The sequence below is a fragment of the Salmo trutta genome, chromosome 1 (assembly GCF_901001165.1).
Source record: "Salmo trutta chromosome 1, fSalTru1.1, whole genome shotgun sequence".
NCBI lineage: Eukaryota > Metazoa > Chordata > Actinopteri > Salmoniformes > Salmonidae > Salmo > Salmo trutta.
The window spans coordinates 30,386,978-30,412,859 of record NC_042957.1 but is presented as its reverse complement, the minus strand read 5'-3'; the positions used below and the strand labels follow the sequence as shown (position 1 = coordinate 30,412,859).

Genomic DNA, 25,882 nt, shown 5'->3' with positions numbered 1-25,882 from the left:
GAGTCAATTGGAGGTGTACCTATGGATGTATTTCAAGGCCTACCTTCAAACTCAGTGCCTCTTTGCTTGACATCATGGGGAAATCAAAAGAAATCAGCCAAGACCTCAGAAAAGAAATTGTAGACCACCACAAGTCTGGTTCATCCTTGGGAGCAATTTCCAAAGGCCTGAAGGTACCACGTTCATCTGTACAAACAATAGCACGCAAGTATAAACACCATGCGACCACGCAGCCGTCATGCCGCTCAGGAAGGAGACGTGTTCTGATGAACGAAATTTGGTGGGAAAAGTGCAAATCAATCCCAGAACAACAGCAAAGGACCTTGTGAAGATGCTGGAGGAAACAGGTACAAAATTATCTATATCCACAGTAAAACGAGTCCTATATCGACATAACCTGAAAGGCCGCTCAGCAAGGAAGAAGCCACTGCTCCAAAACCGCCATAAAAAAGCCAGACTACGGTTTGCAACTGCACAGGGGGACAAAGATCGTACATTTTAGAGAAATGTCCTCTGGTCTGATGAAACAAAAATAGAACTGTTTGGCCATAATGACCATCGTTATGTTTGGAGGAAAAAGGGGGAGGCTTGCAAGCTAAAGAACACCATCCCAATTTGTGGCCAGAACTGAAAAAGCGTGTGCGAGCAAGGAGGCCTACAAACCTGAATCAGTTACACCAGCTCTGTCAGGAGGAATGGGTCAAAATTCACGCAACTTATTGTGGGAAGCTTGTGGAAGGCTACCCGAACCATTTTACCCAAGTTAAACAATTTAAAGGCAATGCTACCAAATACTCATTGAGTGTATGTAAACTTCTGACCCACTGGGAATGTGATGAAAGAAATAAAAGCTGAAATAAATCATTCTTCTACTATTATTCTGACATTTCACATTCTTAAAATAAAGTGGTGATCCGAACTGACATAAGACAGAGAATTGTTACTAGGATTACTAAGATTAAATGAGTTTAAATGTATTTGGCTAAGGTGTATGTAAACTTCCAACTTCAACTGTATATTTTTTATGTTGATGAAAAGCTAGTGTAAATGTTTTTGCTAGAAATTTTGGAGCTCTTCCGGATACACAAAATTATTCCTGAAAAGCTTGTATGATTGAAGTTAGCCTCCATCATCATTGGCCTCCATCATCATTACCAATCCAGAACCTGTAAAACACAGAATGGATAAGATTAGTGAAGGAGTCGATTTTTGAAATATTTTTTTGATCATAAACCTAAATATTGAATCCCTTGTAAAATAAATGTAGAATGACTAATTCATGCGATAATACATGACAACTAATGATATTTTTATTGGCTCCCAACTGCCTGACATCAAGTATGATTCCTTACCAATAGCAATCCAGTGATGTAAAAACAGGAAGAAAGAAACAGACAGGATAGTAATTGAATATGACACATTTTCAACCATAATAAACTAATAAATAAATAAAATCATGCTTTCTGTCAGCTTGTGAAACTAATGAGCCAGCATGTATGAACATGATGTTATTGTGACAGCCATCTTTATACTAAAGCAGCCTTACAACCATGCCTCACATAACCTAGATTGAAATCCCATCAATTCAGTGACAGAATTAACATTGACATTGTTTGTTCTTCTAATCCAATCCATTAGCTGTTACTGAAAGTCATACTTAAACATCCTGTGAAAAATGTGTCTCAGGTGGGGAGTAGACTCATGTGGAGTCATTAATGTGTTTGCTATTATCAAACCTGGCATTACTGTAGAGCACAGGCAGCACCAGGCACCCAGATATCATTACAGTACGTGGGCTGGCTGCTATACAATATCAACACTAATTGATGTTACACAATAGAAAGAGGGAACTTTGAAGCATGGTGCTTGACACAGATTTGAATACAAAGTAGACAGCAGGCAGTGGGCTGTCCATACATACATAATTGTAATAATCTGTCGATTTAACTAGAGTAAATATGCCAAATACAAGTCATTGATGGTTTGAGTTATGTCAGGTCTGTTCAGAAAAGCTTACATTTATGAACCCTTGGACAATGAGATTCTTCTCCCCTTGCCTCAATCTCTTGCTGCTTACCTGCTACCGTCAGATCGATGTGTATTAGATTGACTGGGATAGCATAATCCCATACCCACTCCTCCACAATCCACGCAAATATCAAGCCTCCCGAAAGATAACTTAGCTCCATGGAGATCACAGTCACTGTGCAGGGAATCCAAACTACACACCTGAACTAAAAAATCAAATCAAATGTATTTCTAAAGCCCTCTTTACATCAGCAGATGCAGTGGTGGAAAAAGTACTCAATTGTCATACTTGAGAAAAAGTAAAAATACCTTAATAGAAAAGTAAAAGTCACCCAGTAAAATACTACTTGAGTAAAAGTCTTAAAGCATTTGGTTTTAAATATACTTAAGTATCAAAAAGATATGTTATTGCTAAAACGTACTTAAGTTTCAAAAGTAAAAGTATAAATAATTTCTAATTCGTTATATTAAGCAAAACATACGGCACCATTTTCTGTTTTTTTTTCATTTATGGATAGACAGAGATCATATACAAACCCGAAGCATTTGTGTTTAGTGAGTTCGCCAGATCAGAGGATGTAGGGATGACCAGGGATGTTCTCATGATAAGTGTATGAATTGGACCATTTTCCTGTCAAAATGTAACAAGTGCTTTTGGGTGTCAGGGAAAATGTATGGAGTAAAAAGTACATTATTTTAGGAATGTAGTGAAGTAAAAGTAAAAGTTGTCATAAATAGTAAAGTAAAGTACAGATACCCCAAAAAACTACTTAAGTAGTACTTTAAAGTATTTTTACTTAAGTACTTTACACCACTGAGCAGATGTCACAAAGTGCTATAAAGAAACCCATCCAACATGAACACACATAATTGGTAGTCAATCTAAAAAAGGGTAATGATTCCAACTACTAAATAACAAGAATAAAGTCTTGGATCAACTCACGTATTTTGGACTTGATGGTTGTGTTGTGTAGTCAAAGTGTGCTAAAAGGCTGTCAACCTCATGTACCCTGCAGAGAATATGAATCGTGTGAAACCTGAGTCATAAATGATACATTTGCCATTAACTGTAGTTACAGTAAATGTGTGAGGTAGCACTAGGGACATAATTTGTGATGCTTTTTAGCAGAAAGCAAAATGTGGGTTCCATGCAGACATCGTGCATGTTTTTGTGGGTAGTTTCTGTGTTCACGAGAAAGGAAGTACAAGTCAATCATGTACCACAACATATGACAATGGAACTACTATATATGAAAGACAGGATATACTTAATTTGAATATTGTGAAAAATATCTATTATTTTAGACCCTGAAAATACCAATGCAAAGACTGACCAAAATGTAGTAAACAGAATAGAAGGACATCATGTCCATCAGCAAGTTCTGGAGAACAATCTGTAAGGAATTTTTACATTATATAAGACTCCATCACACAAGACCCCAAGAAGTTCAGTCGTTCATTCCTAATCAAACCTATAATATGATCCATAATAATATGGAGTCATTCAACCATTGCTGTCGCCACAAAACAACTAAAAGGAAGGCCATGTAGGCATTTCACACTAAAATACTTGCTTAAACTAAACTCAGATAGGTTCAGTCATTTCAATGGGAGGTATTAGAAGTCCATACCAAATGCTCTAAATTGACTCGTCAGCTGTTTTGTGATACTTACAATAGACAGCAGCAGCACATGACCTACAGTCATGACCGAAATGGTTGACACTCTTGATAGAAATGAGCAAAAAAGACTGTACAAAATAAATAATACAAATACTGAGCTATATTGGGTGCTAAGAAAAATGGGGAAATTATATTATTTTATACTAATACAATTACTCAGTGAAAAATTATTTATTTAACAAGTAATTAAAAACATTCTATAAAAGATAGGGGTCAAAATGATTGGCCCCCCTGTTTCAAAACTCAGGCGCCCTTCCCTTGTGAGCATAACGACACTGAGACGTTTTCGAAAATGTTTTATGAGATTGGAGAACACAATGGGAGGGATCTTAGACCATTCCTCCATACAGAATCTTTGGACTGCCGTCTTCAATTCAAATCACAGGTTTTCAATGGGGTTCAAGTCAAGACTGAGATGCCTATTGCAAAATGTTGATTTTGTGGTCAACAAACCATTTCTTTGTAGATTTTGATGTGTGCTTGGGGTTATTGTCTTGCTGGAAGATCCACGTGCGGCCAAGTTTCAGCTTTCTGGTAGAGGCAAGCAAGTTTTTGGCTAAAATGTCCTGGTACTGGGTAAAGTCCAGGACCAGTGGAAGCAAAATAGCCCCATAACGTCAAAGATCCACCACCATATTTTACAGTAAGTGTGGGGCACTTCGCATCCTGCTTTCAACACCAAACCCACCACTGGTGTGCGTGGCCAATGAGTTAAATGTCCATGTCATCCAACTAATGTAAAGGCCTGAAGGTTGATAAACGGCTTTGGCACTTGGATTGGAACCGGTGCTATGGTCAGATGACATGGAAATGGAGCTCTTTGGCCACGCACACCAGTGGTGGGTTTGGCATCGAATGAAGGATCGATGATGCAAAGAACCTCATACCGACTGTAAAATATGGTGCTGGATCTTTGATGTTATGGTTTTTTTTTGCTTCCACTGGTCCTGGGGCCCTAGTTAAGGTCAACGGCATCATGAACTTTACCAAGTACCAGGACATTTTAGCCAAAAACCTGGTTGCCTCTGCCAGGAGGCTGAAACTTGGCTGCAAGTGGATCTTCCAGCAAGACATTAACCCCAAGCACACAACAAAATCCAAAAATAAATGGTTACTTGGCCACAAAACCGTCTCAGTCTCAGGACTTGAACCCGATTGAAAACAGGGGTGGCAATCATTTTGACCCTTCTCTTTTTCTGAGCAATTGTATTAGTATAAATAATATATTTTTTTTGTTTGTTTGTTTGTTGCATACAATATAGCTCAGTATTAGTATTATATATTTTATACAGTCTTTTTTGCTCATCTTTATCAAGGATGCCAATAATTTTGGTTATGACTGTATGTACACAGTGCCACACTAAGTTAACATGTAAACACGTACATTTAGTTCCCTACTACTCCACTTCCTGTGGTATCCAAAACTGGAGTCCAACGTATTTACCCATGTTTAACTGACATTGGTCTTGATCTTGATTGATGTTGGTTTTTAGCACTTCAGAGTATACCCTCAATACCCACAATGCCTGCAACAGCAGTCCAACAACATGAATGGCCGCCTTTTTCTTTTATCATTGGAGTTGCTAAAAGGTAGCCTAACTAGAGCAAACAAACCAGGGGATGAGGACTGTTCTTAATGGGCTTAAACACATACAAAAAGCTTCCTATCTCAATCCATTCTGGATGAAGCCCGACCCAGTGCCCGGACCACTTCTACAGCAGCACCAACCCACAATGGCTAGAAACACACCTGAGTGGTGTGACAACCAACCTGTCGTCACACACTGTGATGTCAGTGCATGCATATTCACCGGGCCATATTTTTGTTTCGAATATTAATGTGTTGTTGGCCTGTTGGGGTGTATATACTGTAACAGCTGCTGGAGCACCAGGAGGCAAGCCAGACTTGACTCTGGGTAAATGAAATGTAAATGGGACACACAGTTCTTCAGAACAGTGGTGTTCTCTGCTTCTCTGGCCCACTGATCTACAGTGTATCGTGCGACATATGATCTCTCTGCAAACCGGACATATTCTTGAATGTTTAGAGTTGAGATATTAACAAGGCCCCTGCTACATGTGTCGTTAAAACCATGACAGAACTTTGAGGAAACAGAAACAAGTACTAAGCACTTAAACCATAAACACAGTCTTCAGTATGTCTTTTGACAATCACCCTCCATGCCCTAATCAGCACTGCATCATATGAACTTATTTTCTTTTTAGTGAATTAGTGACACTGTAACTCACTAATCACTAATGTTATGTACAGTGAGTGGATTGTGCGGTGACCTCAGGCTATATGTAACCATTGCCGAACATGCATTAGAGGAGAGAACACCAACACAAAGCATTTCTTCAGTTAATTGCTCAGTCATATGCAGGAAAGGGCTCCCAATGAAGTAATTTCCCTTATGCCATGCCACCATGGCTATGGACATTCCATAACTTGGAATTGAGCTCCATAAGGTAAAAATCTAATGTACAGTAGGGGGATCTGCAACAGCAGTAGCACCCCATGCAGTACACATTTGCCATACGTGCTCTTACAGGGCAGCCCATAAAGTATGAAAGATTTTACAGAAAAAGTAGTCATACTCATGATCATATCTATAAGACCATAGGGGATGTTTTTTTGTATAACTTCAGGAAATGGTAATGGTAATGAATGATAAGCTTGATTGACTACAAAATCTACACAAAACGTTACTGTACAACATTTGTTTCAGTCTGGAAAGCCATTACTGATGATAGTCAAACTTTGTGTATTCTATTCTAACTGTAATCTATTATATTATACAATATTCTATTCTGTTATATTTTTTGTTCTGTATATTCTATTCTATTATACTGTGTTCTAGAGTTCCCTTGATCAACTCTAGAGAAGCAAACTAGAAGTCCAATAAAGGTAGCTGGATGTCTGAGTTATGGAATTAAACAGTAGGCCATGGCTACAGCCCATTACTGTTTTTCATTTAGATGTCATTAAATCAAGTTGAGCCAATTTGTTCATAGTAATAACGGACTACAACATGGCATAAAGAAACTTTGTACATCAATCTGCTTTCATTTCCATGGTTTCTTGCACAGGACTCACAAGCACAGATTCATTTTATTTTGAACTGTAAAGATAACAACGTTGATGCGTAAACCTAAACACAAAATTGAAAACTAGGTTGACGGCGCAAATTATGTTAAAGTATACAACACAATGTCGGTATTGAAACGTTTTTGGACGTTCTTTGTGCTATTTCGCTAGTCACCCCATTTCACTGTCGACAAGCAAACTAGGTTTTATTTTTTAGTAACATGGTATTCGTGTTATTTTATTCTAATCATCGCCTATCTCAGTCTCCAAACATCCACAACGCATCCATAATAATTTGCTGGTGGTTTTATGTCGATGACAAGGTTATGCGACAAATAATGGCTTCATCTATTACATATGTTGTTATTCAACCAGCTCAAACTTTCGATATTGGTATGATGTGTTTTACAGTCTAGCTGAGGCACCCACCGCAAGCACTCGCTCAGAGCCATGCTCATGCGCATTGACGGCTGCCTGGGCAATTTGTCAGTACTCGTGGGAGAATTTGGGTAAGAAACAGACAAATTAAAACAAATGTACTTTAGCATAAAACAATTGATGGAGGAAATTATGCATTATAGTAATGAGTGATCTGTTATATAATACTTTCGCCAGAGGTTCATTGCGACGGAATTTGACCAAAACTTAGCAATAAGTACAAAACGACTGGACGTGTCATCAATAATATCAGCCAGGAAGAGGTTCAATGCGTAGAGCGTGAATATATTGCGTTCTAAAATTGTAACAAAAGTTGCGTCGAAAATTACTGCAATGATAGAAAATATGTTGTGCTAGATTTCTTGTCTCCCAGAGACGTATATAATAATGGTATATTGTACTCTTTCAATAATAATGTTTGCTTCAGTGTAATTCCCTGTTATGGCTGGGTAGAGGAAGACATTGCGCTTGACAAGCGAACTGGACTAAAATATTTATACCATAATTTCCTTCCAAAAAGCTTTCAAGGCAGTTAAAATATTATATTTGTTGTAGAGCAACGAGTCTGCAGGCCTGCCGGTGAGAATTATATAGGACTATATTCCAGCTCCGCCATTTTGGGAAACTGGCTTTAAAACACATTAAATAGTATCAGAGCAAAGAAAAGTGTTAATATCTGATACAATGCATGATTAGCGTCTTGCTAAGGGACATCACAAAATGTCTGTAACACACCTAGTTGGAATACAAAGGAAACGCGAACTGGTTGCGCCCAACCGAATCATTTAATCCCACTCGTAATTAAAACTATTTGACTCAGAAAGCTCGAAATAAATATTAATAACGCTCATAACCGACAATGGACATCTGATGATAAAATCGAACACACAGGTTGAATAACGTGCACAGTAAACACGCGGAATTTTCCTTTAATAATAATTGTTGATAATTCAAAAAAGTGTTCTCTACATATGATGCAATTTTGACGCTTAGCAGAGAGAGGATTGATCCTTCAAATAGTTTGCGATGGAAATGCATTTTGCATGCATAAAATGTAAGTTACTTTCATATTGCAATTTCGTAAATGCCTGGCAACGATTTGCTGTTAATGTAGGCTACTGTCTTAATGCCTATACTTATTATCTTAGGCGCATACATAACACACAAATTAAATACCCTACCGAAATATCAGGAATTATATTTGAAAGACAGCAATATTGCTAGATCATAGGCCTATTGCATGAACTATCAATAATCAATCATTTCTATCAAATACGTTAAACATTTCGTCTACATTTTTTGTTCAGTGATTTCATTGTTTGATAGGGTCTGAAAGTTTCAAACGCTGTCGTCTAAATCTAGTCAGCACTGACCTCTAGTGGTTGATGTATGTCATCGAGTTACAATGTTGCAGGCCTTCCGCTGTTACGTTTCAACAATAATTGAAACATTGTTGCAAAGCGGCTTTGTGAAACATTGAGACACTGTTGCAAAGCCGCTCTGTGAAACGTTCATTTGTTTCTCTTCTATTCATTTGACTTGCACTTTGCGCAGGACTACGGTTGCAATAACTTTACTAAGCAGATGTTTTTTAAAGTCAGTTTATGTAGATTCAGTAGGCCTATGCCATATTCATTCTGCACAGTGCTATTTATTGTCTGGCCTGGCTTCATCTTGTCTTTTTCAGATATCCCCATTTTTTAACATGGATGAGTCTAAAAATGATACAAATACAGCTACAAATGCAGCAACCCCTGATTTTGATGTGTATGGTGCCATGGACTGGAAAGATGGTGTTGGAACCCTAACTGGGAGTGAGCTGAAGGTACACATCCCCACAATAGCTGAAAAAGTAAAATGTTGCCATATATATATATATATATAATAATGTTTTACTTGTGTTATACCTATCAGAATAAGGACACATTATAATGAAATAGAATGATCCATTTGTGTAATGACAAAATCAATGAAATATATAATTGTATAAATCATAAATTCTCTAATTCATAATTAGGACCAAGGACTTTTTCCTGACTAGGTCACATGGCGCTAATCACAGTATTCATCTAAATATACAGTATGTCTTCACTCCTCACGTATTCAGTGTTTTCAGAATGTATTCACACCCCTTGACTTTTTCCACATTTTGTTATGTTACAGCCTGAATTTAAAATGGGATTAAATTGAGATTTTGTGTCACTGGCCTACACACAATACCCCATAATGTCAAAGTGGAATTGTGTTTTTAGAAAAGTTGATACATTTATTCAAAATTAAAAGCTGAAATGTCTTGAGTCAATAAGTATTCAAGATAGGTTTTCCAATGCCTTGCAAAGAAGGGCACCTATTGGTAGATGAGTAAATATATATATTTTTTAAACAGACATCGAATATCCCTTTGAGTATTTCAGTTATTAATTACACTTTGGATGGTGTATCAATACACCCAGTCACTACAAAGATACAGGCGTCCTTCCTAACTCAGGAACAAAATAAAAATATACTTCCTGTTTGCAGTAAGGCACTAAAGTAAAACTGTATGAAATGTGGAAAGAAATTAACTTTATGTCCTGAATACAAAGTGTTATGTTTGGGGAAAATCCAACACAACACATCACTGAGTACCACTCTTCACATGTTCAAGCATGGTGGTGGCTGCATCGTGTTATAGGTATGCTTGCCATAGGCAAGGATTAGGGAATTTTTAAAGATAAAAATAAACTGAATAGAGCTAAGCACAAGCTCAATCCTAGAGGAAAACCTGGTTCAGTCTGCTTCCAACAGACATTGGGAGACAAATTCACATTTCAGCAGGACTGTAACCTAAAACACAAGGCCAAATATACACTGGAGTTGCTTACCAGACGACATTGAATGTTCCTAAGTGGCCCAGTTACAGTTTTTACTTAAATCGGCTTGAAAATCTGTGGCAAGACTTGAAAATGGCCGTCTAGCAATGATCAACAACCAACTTGACAGAGCTTGAAGAATTTAAAAAAGAAAAATAGACAAATATTGTACAATCCAGGTGGGCAAAGCTCTTAGAGACTTATCCAGAAAGACTCACAGCTGTAATCGCTGCCAAAGGTGATTCTAACATGTATTGACTCAGGGGTGTGAATACTTATGTAAATGAGATATTTCTGTATTTCATTTTCAATAAATTTGCTAACATTTCTAAAAACACATGTCATTCTGGGCTATTGTGTGTATATGGGTGAGAGAAAAACATTGATTTAATCCATTTTGAAAGTTTGTGTTGTGTTTATTAGTTTAAGGTAAATGAGTTTGGAGTCTTGGAGGTCCTAACAGAGGAGGGAGAAGATGAGAGTGTGAAGAAAGCTCATGCCACCATTACATGGGCAGTGCCCACTGCTCAGGAGGGTAAGATGGCATGGTTCAAAGTCCACAACTTTTAGATGCTCCCGGAAGGGATATATTTGTGAGACATAAGCATACGCATGTACAATGTTTGTATCCCCACTGGGGTCTGAGATGCACCTGATCGGGTGGGATGTGCATATATTTTCTCTTTTGTCTTTCAACTAGGCATGTTTAACTGAAGGCTTTCACCAGCTTATCACATACCATGCATACAGTCTTTAAGAAGCTGCCGTAGAATTGGCTTTGTTTTTACGTTTCACGGCAAATCATTATATTGTCTATAACGGCTATTTACAAAACTAGATAATTATCCATCCTGTAACTTTGCTGTCTGAAATAGTATTTCATGTTAATAGTTTAGGATACCTTTGATATACAAGATGTGTGCATTTTCAATAATTGTCATAATTGTGTCTAACCCTAGGCATGAGAGTCAGTCGAATTGAGCTCAGCAAAGCTAAGCACAAAATGGGGAATCGTGATCATTATAAGCGGTTAGCTATCAGCTATCTATTTGAGCATTTCTGATTATCTCCAAATAAGGCCTTCAATTTGAGTCTCAGTCTAGCTGGTGGCTATGTTGCTGTTGGTTATTAATGAAACAGGGAATGCACGGGAACCTTTTATGTTATCCCATTGCTCTGTTGTTATTGACCCTGAGCTTAGAAATGATTCATTAGCCACACAGGATATGGGTGAGGATGACTTTGTGACTCTCTCTTTTCTTCGCCCTCTCTCCTTCCTTCCACAACACTCTCAGACAGTGCTGCGGTAGCCGGGAAAGAGATAGAGGAGATGCAGGAGGGGCAGTGGGCCCAGAGAGGCCTGGTGTGCGTGCGCTGCCAAAGGAAGGGCTCCCCCGTGGACTTCATGTCTGATGGCCTCCACTGCAGTGAGCGCTGTCTGCAGCAGGACCAGCAGGAGTGAGTGGGCTGGGGAGCGGCCTGGGGAGCGGCCTGGGGAGTGGGGAGGACTAGGGTTTCATTAGTATCCAGGGCATCTAGTCTGGTCTAGTCTTAACTGCAGTTTTTGCATATGCTACTTTCCGGTAGTTGAGCTGGTGTTTATTGCCCTTATGAAGTTCTGTTTGTAATAACTTCCGCTTTTGTACAGTACACTGACATAATGGTCAGTAAAGACTTTCACCAAGTCAATGAGAGACATACATTGTGATATTATGCCAAATTATCGTGGTTAAATAAATGTTTAACGTCATTTTTATTTTATTATTCATATGTCTCAATGTGCTGATATAAGCAACCATATATATTTAGTTTCCTACATTCATAACCACAACAACTATAAACATATTTCATATGCTTAAGAAAGTCGATAAGTCTACCTCCTCAACATTTCTTTGGCAAGCCATCCTATGCAGGGTGGAAGCCAGAAATAATTGATCAGTTAGTTAATGTAAAGACTAGCGGCAGGCAGGCAGGCAGGCAGGCAGGCAGGCAGGCAGGCAGGCAGTGCTGCCGTGGGCCCCATATATCCATTGTTTTTATATGGGAGAAACTGCGAACAGAATGTTGCACCTTAAAGTGGTATTCCTTCTGTGGATTTACTACTGCCATGGCAACAGAGAAGAGAAAGACAGACTATACATCCTGTAATGAACAGTTAATCACAGTTAGATTGTAATTTTTGTTAGATTCTGACCATATTTCTAGCTGCTGATGATGATAGGATTATTCATAGGCAGCCCTTGAGTAAGTCAATGTAGGAGTAATGCGTTATGAATATGAAATACAGGGTGTGGTCCCCCCTTAAAATTTTAGACTTGAAAATCAATTTAGTTATACAATCTAATAATATCCTGGTAACACAATCAGTTTTGTTTTCTGTCCAGCACCTCATTGGTGTATTTCTTTTTAATTTTTTTTTTTGTCATTGTGCATAGATTTCAGAAAATGCCATGAATGAAGACTATTTTGGCATAAATGTTTCATGCTGGCCATGCTTTAGCTATTTTGCAGTTCAGCTATTACTGAAACTATAGTTTATTAGAAGGGTAATCCTTTTTGCACAAACCTTTACTCTATATTTCTTTCCACTGCAGTGAGCTGAAGCTAAAGAAAGAGGTTTCGAAGAGTAATGGGGAGGTGGTGGGGGTCAGCCGTAAGAGGTGTTTGCAGCAGGACAAGATGGACACCACAGAGGTCCCGCCTGAGGACGATGAGGTCTATGTCAGTATTACTTTATACCGCCAAGGAATTTTAATTTTTTACAAATGTTATCCTGAATTGTGTACCTACTGAATTATACATAACTGTTGACATCTTACTGTTATTTCTCGATATTTCATCACATTTTGTAGATATTGCTAATTTGATCTATATGGTATAGAACCTCCAGTCTGTAAATCTTTTGGCATCACTCCAAATTGCACAAGATTGTGAGGGATATGGGGGGGATATGTGAGGGATATGCCTTGCATGCCTTTCCTGCTGAGGTGTCATAACTCGTACTAAATGAATGCTTCACAGAACGTGCTGCGACCCGACTGGTGTAGATAACTCTTGGCTAATCTCTGATTTATCATTATTGTTTCAAAATGGAAACATTTCAAATGTACAGTAAACACAAATTCAGAATGATTTCAATACTACCTTGTTAACACTGTCCTCATTGCCTGCGCCAAAATATCACATTGCTCTAGTCTGTACTGTATGTGTGAGTACAGTGCATTCGGAAAATATTCAGACCCCTTGACTTTTTCCACATTTTGTTAGGTTACAGCCTTATTCCAAAATGGATAAAATAGTTTATTTCCCTTATCAATCTACACACAATACCCCATAACGACAAAGCAAAAACAGGTTTTTAGAAATGTTTGCAAGTGTATAAAAATTATAAAACTGAAATATCACATTTACATACAGTACCAGTCAAATTATGTGGTAACCAAAAAGTGTTAAACAAAGTAGCCACCCTTTGCCTTGATGATAGCTTTGCACACTCTTGGCATTCTCTCAACCAGCTTCACCTGGAATGCTTTTCCAACTGTCTTGAAGGAGTTCCCACATATGCTGAGAACTTGTTGGCTGCTTTTCACTCTGCAGTCCAACCTATCCCAAACCATCTCAATTGGGTTGAGGTCGGGTGATTGTATAGGCCAGGTCATCTAATGCAGCACTCCATCACTCTCCTTCTTGGTCAAATAGCCCTTACACAGCCTGGAGGTGTGTTGGGTCATTGTCCTGTTGAAAAACAAATGACAGTCCCACTAAGCGCAAACCAGACTCTATGGCGTATCGCTGCAGAATGCTGTGGTAGCCATGCTGGTTAAGTGCGCCTTGAATTCTAAATAAATCACAGACAGTGTTACCAGCAAAGCACCCCCACACCATCACACCTCCTCCTCCATGCTTCACGGTGGGAACTACACATACAGAGATCATCTGTTCACCTACTCTGCGTCTCACAAAGACACGGCAGTTTGGACTCATCAGACCAAAGGACAGATTTCCACCGGTCTAATGTCCATTGCTCATGTTTCTTGGCCCAAGCAAGTGTCTTCTTATTGGTGTCCTTTAGTAGTGGTTTCTTTGCAACAGTTTGACCATTAAGGCATGATTCACGCAGTCACCTCTGAACAGTTGATGTTGAGATGTGTCTGTTACTTGATCTCAGTGAAGCATTTATTTGGGCTTCAATTTCTGAGGCTGGTAACTCTAATTAACTTATCCTCTGCAGCAGAGGTAACTATGGGTCTTCCTTTCCTGTGGTGGTCCTCATGAGAGCCAGTTTCATCATAGCGCTTGATGGTTGATTCCATATGTGTTATTTCATAGTTTTGATATCTTCACTATTATTCTACAATGTAGAAAATAGTAAAAAAAAAAAAAAACTGGAATGAGTAGGTGTGTCCAAACTTTTGACTGGTACTTCTTAGAATTCTTAGTCTTAAAATGTTCCTGCATATTCTAGTGTTCTAGTGTGTAAAGCCTCCTGTGTGCATCAAACAGGAGGAGAAAGACAGCAGGAAGACGACCCGTGGTGCTCCGCGAGGCAGAAGGAAACGGAGGGGGGACGCAGGCCTACTGAGACACAGTGAGTAGAAACATGCAGTGGGAGGGACACTGGGGATACTCATTTTCCCAATTTTCCCAATCACCATATTGATATAATCACTTCCATTTGCACATACACACACACTAACTGTATGTGTTGTGTAAAAAGCAATACACAACATTACATTGCAATCTAATGAATCATTGTCTCACTATGGCAGCTGTTCCATATGGAGGGAAAAAGAAGTCTTGGTGTTGGGCCTCATATCTGGAGCAGGAGAAAGCCATTGCTGCCCCCACTAAACTGTTCAAAGAGGTGAGCTATCATACCATACCCCTCAGGCCTGTATAGAATGGGTTATTGAGTTAAATCTAAACCCTTCTCCGTTTCCTTCTAGTCATTCTATTCTTTCGTCTATTCCTCCTTTACAGCTTGTCATTCAGGGTTAAGATGATATTTCACATCAATCTAAACCCTTCTCCGTTTCCTTCTAGTCATTCTATTCTTTCGTCTATTCCTCCTTTACAGCTTGTCATTCAGGATTAAGATGATATTTCACATCAATCTAAACCCTTCTCCGTTTCCTTCTAGTCATTCTATTCTTTCGTCTATTCCTCCTTTACAGCTTGTCATTCAGGGTTAAGATGATATTTCACATCAATCTAAACCCTTCTCCGTTTCCTTCTAGTCATTCTATTCTTTCGTCTATTCCTCCTTTACAGCTTGTCATTCAGGGTTAAGATGATATTTCACATCAAGTCCTCCATTTTTTTCCTACATGTTGAGAATTTATTTATTAAACTCATTAATCACATGTGTTATTCTTTGCCTACAAAAACAGTGTTAAAAGGTGCACTATGCAGAAATCGCTCCACCGTTTCCTGGTTGCTAATATTGTAATAGTTTGCATAATTTCAGTTTATGTGACAAAACAAGCAAGTATAGTGTAGAGAATCCTTGTACCATCTAAACTGCTGTGCAATATATTTTCCATAACCATAAATATTGTACTTTCCTCTGTTTGAAGCTGGTTTTCCAAACCCAAAGGTAAAAGATGCAGAAAAGAAACCTTAGAACGTGAAGCATAGAAATTGCACACATAGAACATATCTACCGCTTCTTAAACTTGCTTTCAATGAGAATGGCAGATCTATAACTCCCATTTCTATGTGAATTTAGCCGGGGTCGCCAAAAAAGTCACACATTGCAGCTTTAAGTTCATTATTTTTCAAAAGCCTGGAAATATGTATTTTAAACTAATGATGTAACATTTTCCTTTCAGCACCAGGCCTTCCCCCAGAGTAAGAATGGATTCCGGGTGGGAATGAAGCTAGAGGGAGTGGATCCAGAGCACCCCTCCATGTACTGTGTGCTCACTGTAGCTGAGGTAACCTCTCACCTCGACTCATCATTGCTGCCCTCTCAGGGGAGTCGAAACTCGTGCCATGGATATCTTTAGCTTTGGGAAGATCTGAAGCAAAGTCTGCATCGTCATTATTCTTGTTCCAGTGCATAGCTGTGATAGTTGTGATGACTTATGTGTTGCTATGCAATGGCATTAGCAAAATACAGTATTTATAAGACCATAAATGCTTTTTTGTACTTTGAATTATGTCCACTTCTCTATGTTGGCATCATGTGCGCGTCTAGTCAGTAGGTTACTACTTAATTCATCTCTTGAGTAGCAAACACAGGATGACCATGTCATGTATGAATATGCTTAATGCTTCTTCCATGTTTAGGTTTCAGGACACAGAATACGGCTTCACTTTGACAAGTACTCCGACTACTATGACTTCTGGGTGAATTCCAACTCTGCAGACATTCACCCTGTGGGATGGTGTGAGAAAACAGGACACAAGCTTCACCCCCCCAAAGGTAAGAGACATGCTACCTTTGACAGATATCCACCTGGAAAAGCTAATAACGTATACAGTCATTGGTCATTTTGGGTGGGATATTTTCAAATTGTTACTGTAGCAGTCCTTCATCTTCTCATGAGTATTTCCTTAATACTGTATTGCTGACCAGTTTTCTTTCCTATGTGAGACTAGTCATAGGGATAGTTACAATTCATTTGTTATGCTTTGTGCAAGCAGGTTACCTATGGTAACAGGAAAACAATACTCATGTATTTTTAGTAACTATTTTCCGCATGATTACTAGCATACCTGAAATTGAACCAGGGATATTTGATAAAGAGTCAAATTATCCAAATTACCCCCCCTCCCTCCCTCTCTCTATGGATGGACAGGTTTAAAGGATGAGGAGTTCAGCTGGTTGTCGTATATCAAGCTGAGCAAAGCCCAGGCAGCTCCCAAGGCCCTGTTTGAGAATCAGAACACGGTAAGAGCAGCCTACAGATCTAATTTAGGCCAGGGACACACTCCGATGCATAAACTCGGATGAAATTGTATATGACATACATCATTGTCAGTTTTTGTCCGTCAAAAGTTAAACTCAATTCAGCTATTTTCGGACGAGTTTGGGACGAGTTGCATCCATCAAAAGACAGACCGTTTGTGCGTTTTCCCCCCCCCCCTCGGACAATCATCTCTGTTGTTGTTGTTATTCTATCAGCAACTGTGGACTTCCATTGGCTCCATCCGCAATTCTCTGACACAAAATCCCAGTGTGTCCAAGGCCTTATGGGTCGCTTTCATATTGCTGTGATACTAGAGTTTTACGACTAGGTGAAAGTGTTTAGTTTAGTTAGACTTCACGCCCAGTTTTACACCTCCTTCATTGAAGTGCAATACTTGACATCAACCTATTCAACGTAGATATGAAGCTGTTTCATGAGCAGTTTAAAGGCTATAGTATGAGAAGGTTCATGGCTGAGCTGAATGTGAGCTTTTGTCTCTGAGTAACTGTCCTGTTTTCATTTTCCAGACTGTCACTCCTTTAGGATTCAGAATTGGGATGAAGCTGGAGGCCATTGACAAGAAGAACCCCTCCTTCATCTGTGTTGCCACAGTAACAGACATGGTGGACAGTCGATTCCTGGTGCACTTTGATAACTGGGATGAGAGCTACGACTTCTGGTAATGTCTAACTCTGTGATCACATTTCCAAACATTTCCTTACAGACTTCAAAATCAAAGCAGTGATTTGGGTTTACTGATGCCATATCTAAGTTATATTGCTTTTTTTTCTTGTTGCAGAATTGAGCACTAGATGGTGCTAGATTTATTACAACAGAATGCTTGTGTCTGGGAGGAGAAAAGCATTGCATTGTTATTAATATTTTACACAAGCAAACAAGCTACATTACTTGTGTAATACATTTTAAGTACAGTATGAATCGGCTGTACCATAAATTATTCTTTTGACACTAGCACGCACATCACTTTCCTCACAATTCTCTAGTCTTCTTTCCCCCTTCTCAATTGTCATCCCTCCAACCCTTGTTGATTTTCGCCTTTGTTTGTCTTTTTTTCTGACTGAGAATTGCGCGTGTCGTTACTGTCGTTTCGTGCCCGCTCTAAGCCCTCCCAGCTTGGGATTTGGACTGCCAGGAGGAAGTCCCAGTCTGCAGGATACAAGAGCTTGTATTGGCTGAATTATGGATGATCGTCAAATAAATGTCAAGGAGGAGAGGAGTTAGAGAGAGAGAGAGAGAGAGAGAGAGAGTAGAGCCTGGAGCGGTTAAGGGACGAGCAGATTCACCCAGGGAGGTGACGCTCTCTCTCGTGTGTTGTCGCTACAGCTCACGTCAGCCAGTCACAGGCCCTACAGCATCACACCTCTGGGCCAAAGAGCAGGTTAACCACTCCACCGTGCTCTGCTTCACCCTGGCCTGGCCAGAGAGTAGGACACTAGGGATCTATGTTGTCCCTTAGACAAGCTTACTGTAACAACACTGACCACTGAGGTAGAAACGATGGCAATCCTCAAATGTAGATTACTACATCGTTGTGTCACACCGGCACAACACAAAAAGGAATTGGCTTCGATACAGTATGTTGAGTCCATGGTGAAATAGTAAACCGTTTTAGATATTTCAGTAACAGCTGTCTTATAACCTTTTTGGCCAAGTAAGGAGGGTTGCAATATACTGACCAGATACCAAAGCCCCTTGCAATTTATCCTGCAATGCTGATGCAATGACTGCATCATAGGAGTATAACTACCTACAATCTACTCGTCAATGGTGTGCCGTCCATCATTCAGTGATAGATATATGTTGTCCTACCAATGGTGGACGTGGAGAGAGGGAACAACGGGAAACGGTGAGGGAAGTATCCGTTCTCGCCTTGACCGTCCCCGATACGTCAAAGTGATTGTTGCATAACATGCCATCGTGGTTAGCTGAATGGGTTAATCACTCAGAAACAAGGTGGCTGAAGCCACAGTGGCTCAGAGTCTGTCACAATGTCAGCTGACCTATTCTCCAATCCTCGTGCTTACTCCTAAACACGATCCCTATTCAATCCCCCGTAACAGTTTATGGGGAAGTTCATGTCATAACAGTTTATAAGGAAGAGGAGGAATATATATACAAAGAAATGGGAAATCTGCTGAGCAGATGGCTTTTTGTTACCACTGTCCTTCTCCTGCTCCTCCGTAGGTGTGATGCAACGAGTCCATACATCCATCCAGTGGGCTGGTGTCAAGACAACGACAGGATTCTCACCAAGCCTCCAGGTGAGACGCTAACTCACTATTTATCCTGTAGATTGCCAGGATACCACAAATGTGTAATGATGATTGAGCATACAGTTCTGAGAGTAAAGATCAACACATGGGAAGTTTCCAAACAGATCACCGCCCGTGTAGCTCAGTTGGTAGAGCATGGCACTTGCAAAGCCAGGGTTGTGGGTTCAATTCCCACGTGCGAATAAAAGTGTGAAAATGTATGCACTCTGGATAAGAGTGTCTGCTTAATGACAGATTTTTTTTGTTTGTTTTAATCTGATCTGTAAATTATATTATTCCACTGTGGAGAAGACCGACGGTTTGGAATGACAGAAAGCACGAGGGACTTTACTCGCCCACACATGTACTACATACTACAGCATATGTAGTCGTGCTCAATCTGGCTCAATCTTTTTCATGACTCTTTCCTGTAGGTTACCCCAATGTCAAGAATTTCTCCTGGGGAAAGTATCTGGAGGAGACGCACTCGTCACCGGCTCCTGCCAGGGCTTTTAAAGGGGTACGGCTGTTTATCTCTCTATCCTCGGCACGTAAGACGACGTGGCAGCGCCGCATCTACTTCATTGGAGTAGCCTGGCTGGCTGTCTGCCGCAGAGTGTGACATATGATATGCTGCCTAAAGATGCGCCCACATCGCACCGAATGTGGATCTAGCGTTCGCCTGCCGATCGTCAGTGCGCTGTGTTTTAAGGACCACCCACTGTAGAGGTCGGACTACCGGAATTATTCATGCGATTCTACATGTACAATCAGAGCGTACTCGCTTCGCAAATTATGTTCAGAGGTGCTAAGTACTCTCGGCCCGCAAGCGCTATTGGTGTGTCTGAGCCCTAACCCCCCCCCCCACCTACCCACTCTCCCTCTACAGAAACCCCCCCACAGTTTCCAGCCACTCATGAAGTTGGAGACGGTGGACAAGAGGAACCCCATGCTTGTCAGAGTGGCCACCGTGGTAGACACTGACGACCACAGGGTCCAGGTGAGAACATCTCTTCAACTCTCTATCTGTCTCTGTCTGACCACTGTGTCTACCAGTATCCATCTGCACTCCAGACTGGAGTCATTCAACATGATACTGTGACTCAGCTGTAGCAACACTTCTGTCCACGTCAATAACTAGGAGGTGTGTGTGTGTGTGTGTGTGTGTGTGTGTGTGTGTGTGTGTGTGTGTGTGTGTGTGTGGTTTAGTCCAGCTGTACAGGACAGGAGGATTAGCCAATACGTCACTCATCTGCACTGTGAAGTGTGTAACTATTAGACCCTAGATCTGAACTAGTATAATCCTAGATTACAGAATTATTATGGGTATAATCTCTGAGTTCTGGTTCACTACAGATTTCTCCGAAACATTTCAAAGAGCGAAAAAAGAATGAAACTCCAGCTCTACGTAGAAAATTGGGAGATGAACTCTGTATGATGGCGTCCTGTGGGAGAAATGCGCTGATTTGCTGGGAATACATATACAAATGATTCAAGACCTCACCATTGCCTCTTATACCAGTTTCCAGTACATCAAAGTAACATCTCCTTGACTCTCTTCTTGAGACCATTTTCAGGAGAGCTATGAGCTCCATGCTCTTTGAACTCTGAAGTGAACAGTAGGTCAGTGTTGGAAGTCGACGGACAGCTGTCTGCCTGGGGTGTATGTCAGTGCCTCTCCCTCTGCCCTACTTATGCCTATACTGTTCAGTCATCTCAGTCTCAACCCTTCTGCGCATGGAGCAAAAATAGCCCTAGATAGCATAGCTCCAGTCTATACAGTCCCTCCGGGTTTCTAAACTCGTACTCCTTCAGCTTAGCTTTGGTTTCTCTACTGTCACTTGTCACTTTACATACAGGTCTTTCGATTTTGATCTTGACCTCCTATCGCTGAACTCTTATCTTCTCTCACTCATTCCAAGACTGTTTTCTGAAGCTCCATCCGTTCCCCCACCACCATCACTCTCACCACTCACACACGAGCCAACACTACATGCGTTTCATGCTCTCATTGTCCTTCAAGCATCACATACATTCTCATGCTGCTTCCCCATCTTCAGTCCCTTTGTGCCAGCGCATGCTTCATATTTCAGGTTGTCTTCATCTGAACTAATAACAATAGTTTTTAGCAAGGCAAGGAAGCAGGCTGTGTACTAGGAGGGTCTGCCTTCCCACGACACCCTGGTGGGCTCCTGTCTCCTCTTGTTTGCCCCACACTGTGAAGCACACTATCCTTCTCAGGAGTGTGGCTAAGAACAGAGGACGAGAGATAGTTACCAACTATGCTGTGTGTCGGCCTCCCACAGATAGCCGGGGTAGCCTCCTCCAGCTGTAAGGGCAGTGCCAGGGGCTTCAGTCCGAGACGGTGCTCGTCAGCTAGATTGACGCAATCAGTAGTTCAGCTTCTAGTCTCCAAGATGTGTCTTTATCATTTGACCATGGTTTTGATGAAATCTCTTTTCCCCACATTTCTATATTTACCGTATGTGGTCGGACTCTACTGTAACTGCTTGTCCTTGGTGTGTGTTTTCCTCTAGATCCATTTTGATGGCTGGACGGATGAGTATGACTACTGGGTGGACACAGACAGTCCAGACATCCACCCTGCGGGCTGGTGTGCTAAGACAGGCCACCCCCTCCAGCCCCCAATCAGTGAGTGGCTTTATGACTCATCCTAATCTATTCCTGTCCAGCTCCCTGCCTCAGTTCCAGGCCTACGGTTCCTAGCAGACACACTTAGAGCCAGGCCTCAATGGACGCTGCTATTTCTTATCCCGTTCAATCGTAAAATAGCTTAATATGCTTTTCCCTGAAAAGACGGTTCCGTCTCTGCGTCGATTTAATCTGATCTGCCGTCATTATATTGAAGGAGTGGTGTGAAGAAGCCTTGTTGATGGGGGAAAAAAAGCAAATTATTCAAAATGACTCTTTGATGGCTCATGAGTCCTGGCTCTCTCTGTGGTCAATATCCCGTATTTTACCCTGAGGATGCTGGGAGCTGAACAATGAACTTCCCTCTGCCTCCCTTTCCACTTACTAGTAATTTCTCCCTGTGTAGTGGTGTCCATGGAAACGTGGAGTGAGGAGTTGTGATTAGAGTGCAGCTGATGCTGCCGTCATGTTTCAGAGTAGAGAGCTGGGCTCTCGGAGAAAGAGCTACTGCTCCGCATGGCAGCTCACTCGTGTCATATGGACACATCCAGGGACATATCTGCTTTCTCTCTTCCTGTACTGACTGTCAATAGTACCAGCTCCTTGGGAGGTTGACACCAACTCCTTGTGACTGAGGCTGTCCTAATATGGACACCGCACATTCGCATTACATTAATCGGCTAGATTCTATGAACATTATTTTAGGATGGATCGCCTGAGGTCATGTAGTGAATAGAGTATCACTAGGTAGATCTGGATGTAATATCTCGCCCCCCTCTCCTCTCCTCGTCCCCAGGTCCACAGGAGCTGTTTGAGTCATCTGAGCAGGGCGGATGCCCCACCCCAGGGTGTAAAGGTGTGGGCCACATCAAAGGAGCCCGCTACTCTGGCCACCACAGGTACCCACACTCACAGCAATCACTCTGTCTGGCTGGCCAGGCCATCAAAACTACCATCCAATAGAAATGTCCACTTATAACCCCGACAGGCTTCATATCGCTACATGCCGGTGAATGGTCACTTGTTGCCGGTCAAACTGGGCTTCAGGGCTCATTGATCCACCAGTTACCAGTTACGTTTATTACTGTATTACTGTAGCATAGAGACTCATAATGCAAGAGACACCCAATGTATTCCTACTGAAAGTGAATGTTAGCCTACAGCAGCTGTGGTAGGTCTGGAGGTCAACAATATAGGTAGGTATTATAGATGATCCACACGTACCTGAATGCCCCTGCGGTGAGGCTGCATAGAGCCTGTATAATTGGCTGTGTGGAGCTAGAAGCACACAGCCAGTGTCACTCTCCCATCAGTATTCATCACAATTCTTACCCTTTTCTCCTGAGAAACCGCGTCTCCACTCTCCATACTCCCACCTCTGCCTCACCGGGCTTTCTTACAGCGTGTACCCCTCCAGCTGTAGATCTACTAATGTGAGCAGAAACATATTTGCAGAAAAGGCAGAATGACTCTCTTTCTTTCTCCCGACGTTGCGGTGCTTTATTATAGAGTGACCGGAGGTCGTGCACACTGCGGTAGAGACACTTTTTAATAGGGCCACAGTCCGTTGGTTCAGTATCTGTAATGTAAGCTGATTAACTTGGAGTCTGAGTACAGAATGTGGTGTATTAAAATGTATCTATGGAATGAGAGGTGCTTTATCAGTGTTTGTTGGCAAACCTGGATTATTAAACCGGTAGGGCGACAGCTAGTTACGGACAGAAATAACAGGAAAGAGCCCTCATTATGCAAAGAAATGTGTGACAGCGGCCAGGAAAAATGAGAGAGGGATTAGCGGAGAGTGAGAGAAAGGGTGAAACGCGGTCTCTCTTTCGATCTCCTCTCGTCAGTCAGAGTGGCCGCGGTGTGACAGCGAGGCTTACTCAACCATTTCACTGCAAATATGTTGTTTATATAGACCCATCCCATTTCCTTTTTAGTTAAGGTAAAGTATGTTTCCCCCTAAGGTAATGAGAAATAGCACATTACACAGGTGGACGATGACAAGGCGTTGTGAATGAAGTAGTCTGCAGACTGCTACTGTCTGTAGCTTGAGTTAGAGCACGTTCAATGTTTCCAAAATGAGATTCATCACCCTGGAATGAATCACTTCAACCCCAGAAACTCAGAACTCTTTAGGTTGGCTGTAGTGACTATTGAGTAGTACTAGGAACTGTGTAAACTGTTTTATGCCAACATCAATGTTTGCCCGATTTAGACAGGAAAGAGCGTTTGTGACACACACTCAGTGTGAGCGAGCTGCCGTAAAAAAAAATACATATCGCTCTGCTGCTTTGCTTATATTAGCTTTTGATTCTGTCCACAAGATCACTGATGTGTGAATGAATATATTGTTTTGTTATTAACACCTTATTAAGTTGTAATTAAGGCCTATTATGAAGTTATTACACTAAGTATTTTTTCCTAAAATCAGTCATTTGTAATAATGTACATGTTCTGATTTGCAGTGCGGTGGGATGCCCATACTCTGACATCAACATCAACAAGGACTCAGTGCTGCCAGACCGTCTGAGTGGTGAGATGCCAGGGTCAGGAGGACTGGGGCGACCCCGACGGGCAGAACCCAACCCAGATATCAACCCAGCTCCAGCTCTCACTGCAGAGTAAGGACCAATCAGTAACCAAAACACTGCTTTAACTACATTATATTCTCAAGACAGTCTGAGATATTGTAGGGGGGGATAAATATATGATTCCAGTGTAGGCGTATTAGAATGTAGAGTTTGGCTGAGACTATCATCGTGTAGCTTCGAATTTTGCACTTTAACTTCATTTCCAAATTCCTTCGAGCATTTTAACACCCCAAAAAAGTGCGAACAGCTCTCATCTATTTCTGTCTGAAGTGACTCACATGCGGAACCGTTCTGCGCCAAACATGGCTCTCTTATTATTGGACTTAAAAAACATTCCTCTCTCTGCCAATTTCTTAGCAAGCACTTAAGCGCCAACCCAAATCACCTGGACAAGCCTGGCAGGGGCGAGAAGGCTGGCATCGGGGTGGCAAGTGCTATGGAACGGCCAATCAAGAAACCCGCCGGCACAGAGCCAAAAAGGAGGTGAGTGGCCCTTACAATACACGTGAAAAGCCCTGCACTCTCCGGGAATGGCTGACAGAACCTGCATTCAATCTGATGGTTGAGTGGTGTGTGACTGTGTCGTTACTGCCGGCTGGTCCAGTGTTAGACTCTGATAGGATTGTGAGGACCTGATGTAGGGCTGTGGCAGTCACTGCATTTTGTCAGCCGGTAATTTTCATGCAAATGACTGGCGGTCTCACGGTAATTGACTTGTTAATGAACATAAACACGTTTTAGCATCTCTGGGCTTCCACTCATACAAGCTGCTGATGCACGCCTTTGGAACATCTACATTTTAAAAAGTCGAATAAAATCCATTTCGTATAGACGATGCCATCACAATAAGACCCATTATTTATTTAGTTATGATAGGCCTATAAACCTGGGAATGTCTCAGAAATCAAAACATATGGGCTGGATGATGCGACTCTATATTGATGATTTGGAAAAAGTCGCTAAAGAAGGCGTGTGCTCTGATCCTTGCACTCTCCGCAGAGGAGAGCGAGAGAGACAATTGCATTGCTGCTCTGCTTATATGGCAAGCAAGTCAGGGGATATCTAATCAATGAAAGATGGAATTAAAATGACAGAATTAAAAGTGAAATGAGAAAGAAAGGCTACAACAACCAAAAGCCAACAGGTAGGCTGCTATTTAGGCTAAAATCTGAATGGAGTTGTTGTTATGTGAAGCTAACTGTAGGATGGAAAGAAGCGCAGTAACGTTATGGCTAGCCTCAATTAGCCTAATTAGCCAGCTTCTCTCAGTTTGACGCAATCAAGACAGGTACTATGAGACGATAAATACAGTTGAAGTCGGAAGTTTACATACACCTTAGCCAAGTACATTTAAACTCAGT

At 41.1% G+C, this 25,882-nt stretch overlaps 1 protein-coding gene and 1 long non-coding RNA gene across 3 annotated transcripts in view; one reads left to right on the top strand and one right to left on the bottom strand.

The window, feature by feature from the left end:
• Window positions 1-987: 987 nt before the first annotated feature.
• Window positions 988-21,865, bottom strand: LOC115193765 (uncharacterized). Its single transcript, XR_003878232.1, has 3 exons — window positions 21,757-21,865; window positions 21,553-21,651; window positions 988-1,166 (listed from the first exon to the last, which is right to left on the bottom strand). It is a non-coding gene; the product is annotated as an uncharacterized LOC115193765 (long non-coding RNA).
• Window positions 6,822-25,882, top strand: part of LOC115193755 (lethal(3)malignant brain tumor-like protein 3) — a 37,959-nt gene continuing 18,898 nt past the window's right edge. The window contains exons 1-18 of one of the 2 annotated variants that reach the window (XM_029752724.1): window positions 6,822-7,307; window positions 8,924-9,061; window positions 10,512-10,623; window positions 11,384-11,546; window positions 12,683-12,803; window positions 14,592-14,676; window positions 14,858-14,952; window positions 15,920-16,024; window positions 16,380-16,515; window positions 16,892-16,983; window positions 17,530-17,681; window positions 19,208-19,284; window positions 19,710-19,795; window positions 20,165-20,275; window positions 21,813-21,927; window positions 22,724-22,826; window positions 24,396-24,551; window positions 24,879-25,004. In XM_029752724.1, coding sequence (XP_029608584.1) covers window positions 8,942-9,061; window positions 10,512-10,623; window positions 11,384-11,546; window positions 12,683-12,803; window positions 14,592-14,676; window positions 14,858-14,952; window positions 15,920-16,024; window positions 16,380-16,515; window positions 16,892-16,983; window positions 17,530-17,681; window positions 19,208-19,284; window positions 19,710-19,795; window positions 20,165-20,275; window positions 21,813-21,927; window positions 22,724-22,826; window positions 24,396-24,551; window positions 24,879-25,004 — 1,955 coding nt within the window. In that variant the 5' untranslated portion in view covers window positions 6,822-7,307; window positions 8,924-8,941. Of the gene's footprint in view, window positions 7,308-8,923; window positions 9,062-10,511; window positions 10,624-11,383; window positions 11,547-12,682; window positions 12,810-14,591; window positions 14,677-14,857; window positions 14,953-15,919; window positions 16,025-16,379; window positions 16,516-16,891; window positions 16,984-17,529; window positions 17,682-19,207; window positions 19,285-19,709; window positions 19,796-20,164; window positions 20,276-21,812; window positions 21,928-22,723; window positions 22,827-24,395; window positions 24,552-24,878; window positions 25,005-25,882 lie in introns of both variants that reach the window. The other variant, XM_029752716.1, reaches the window with a different exon arrangement.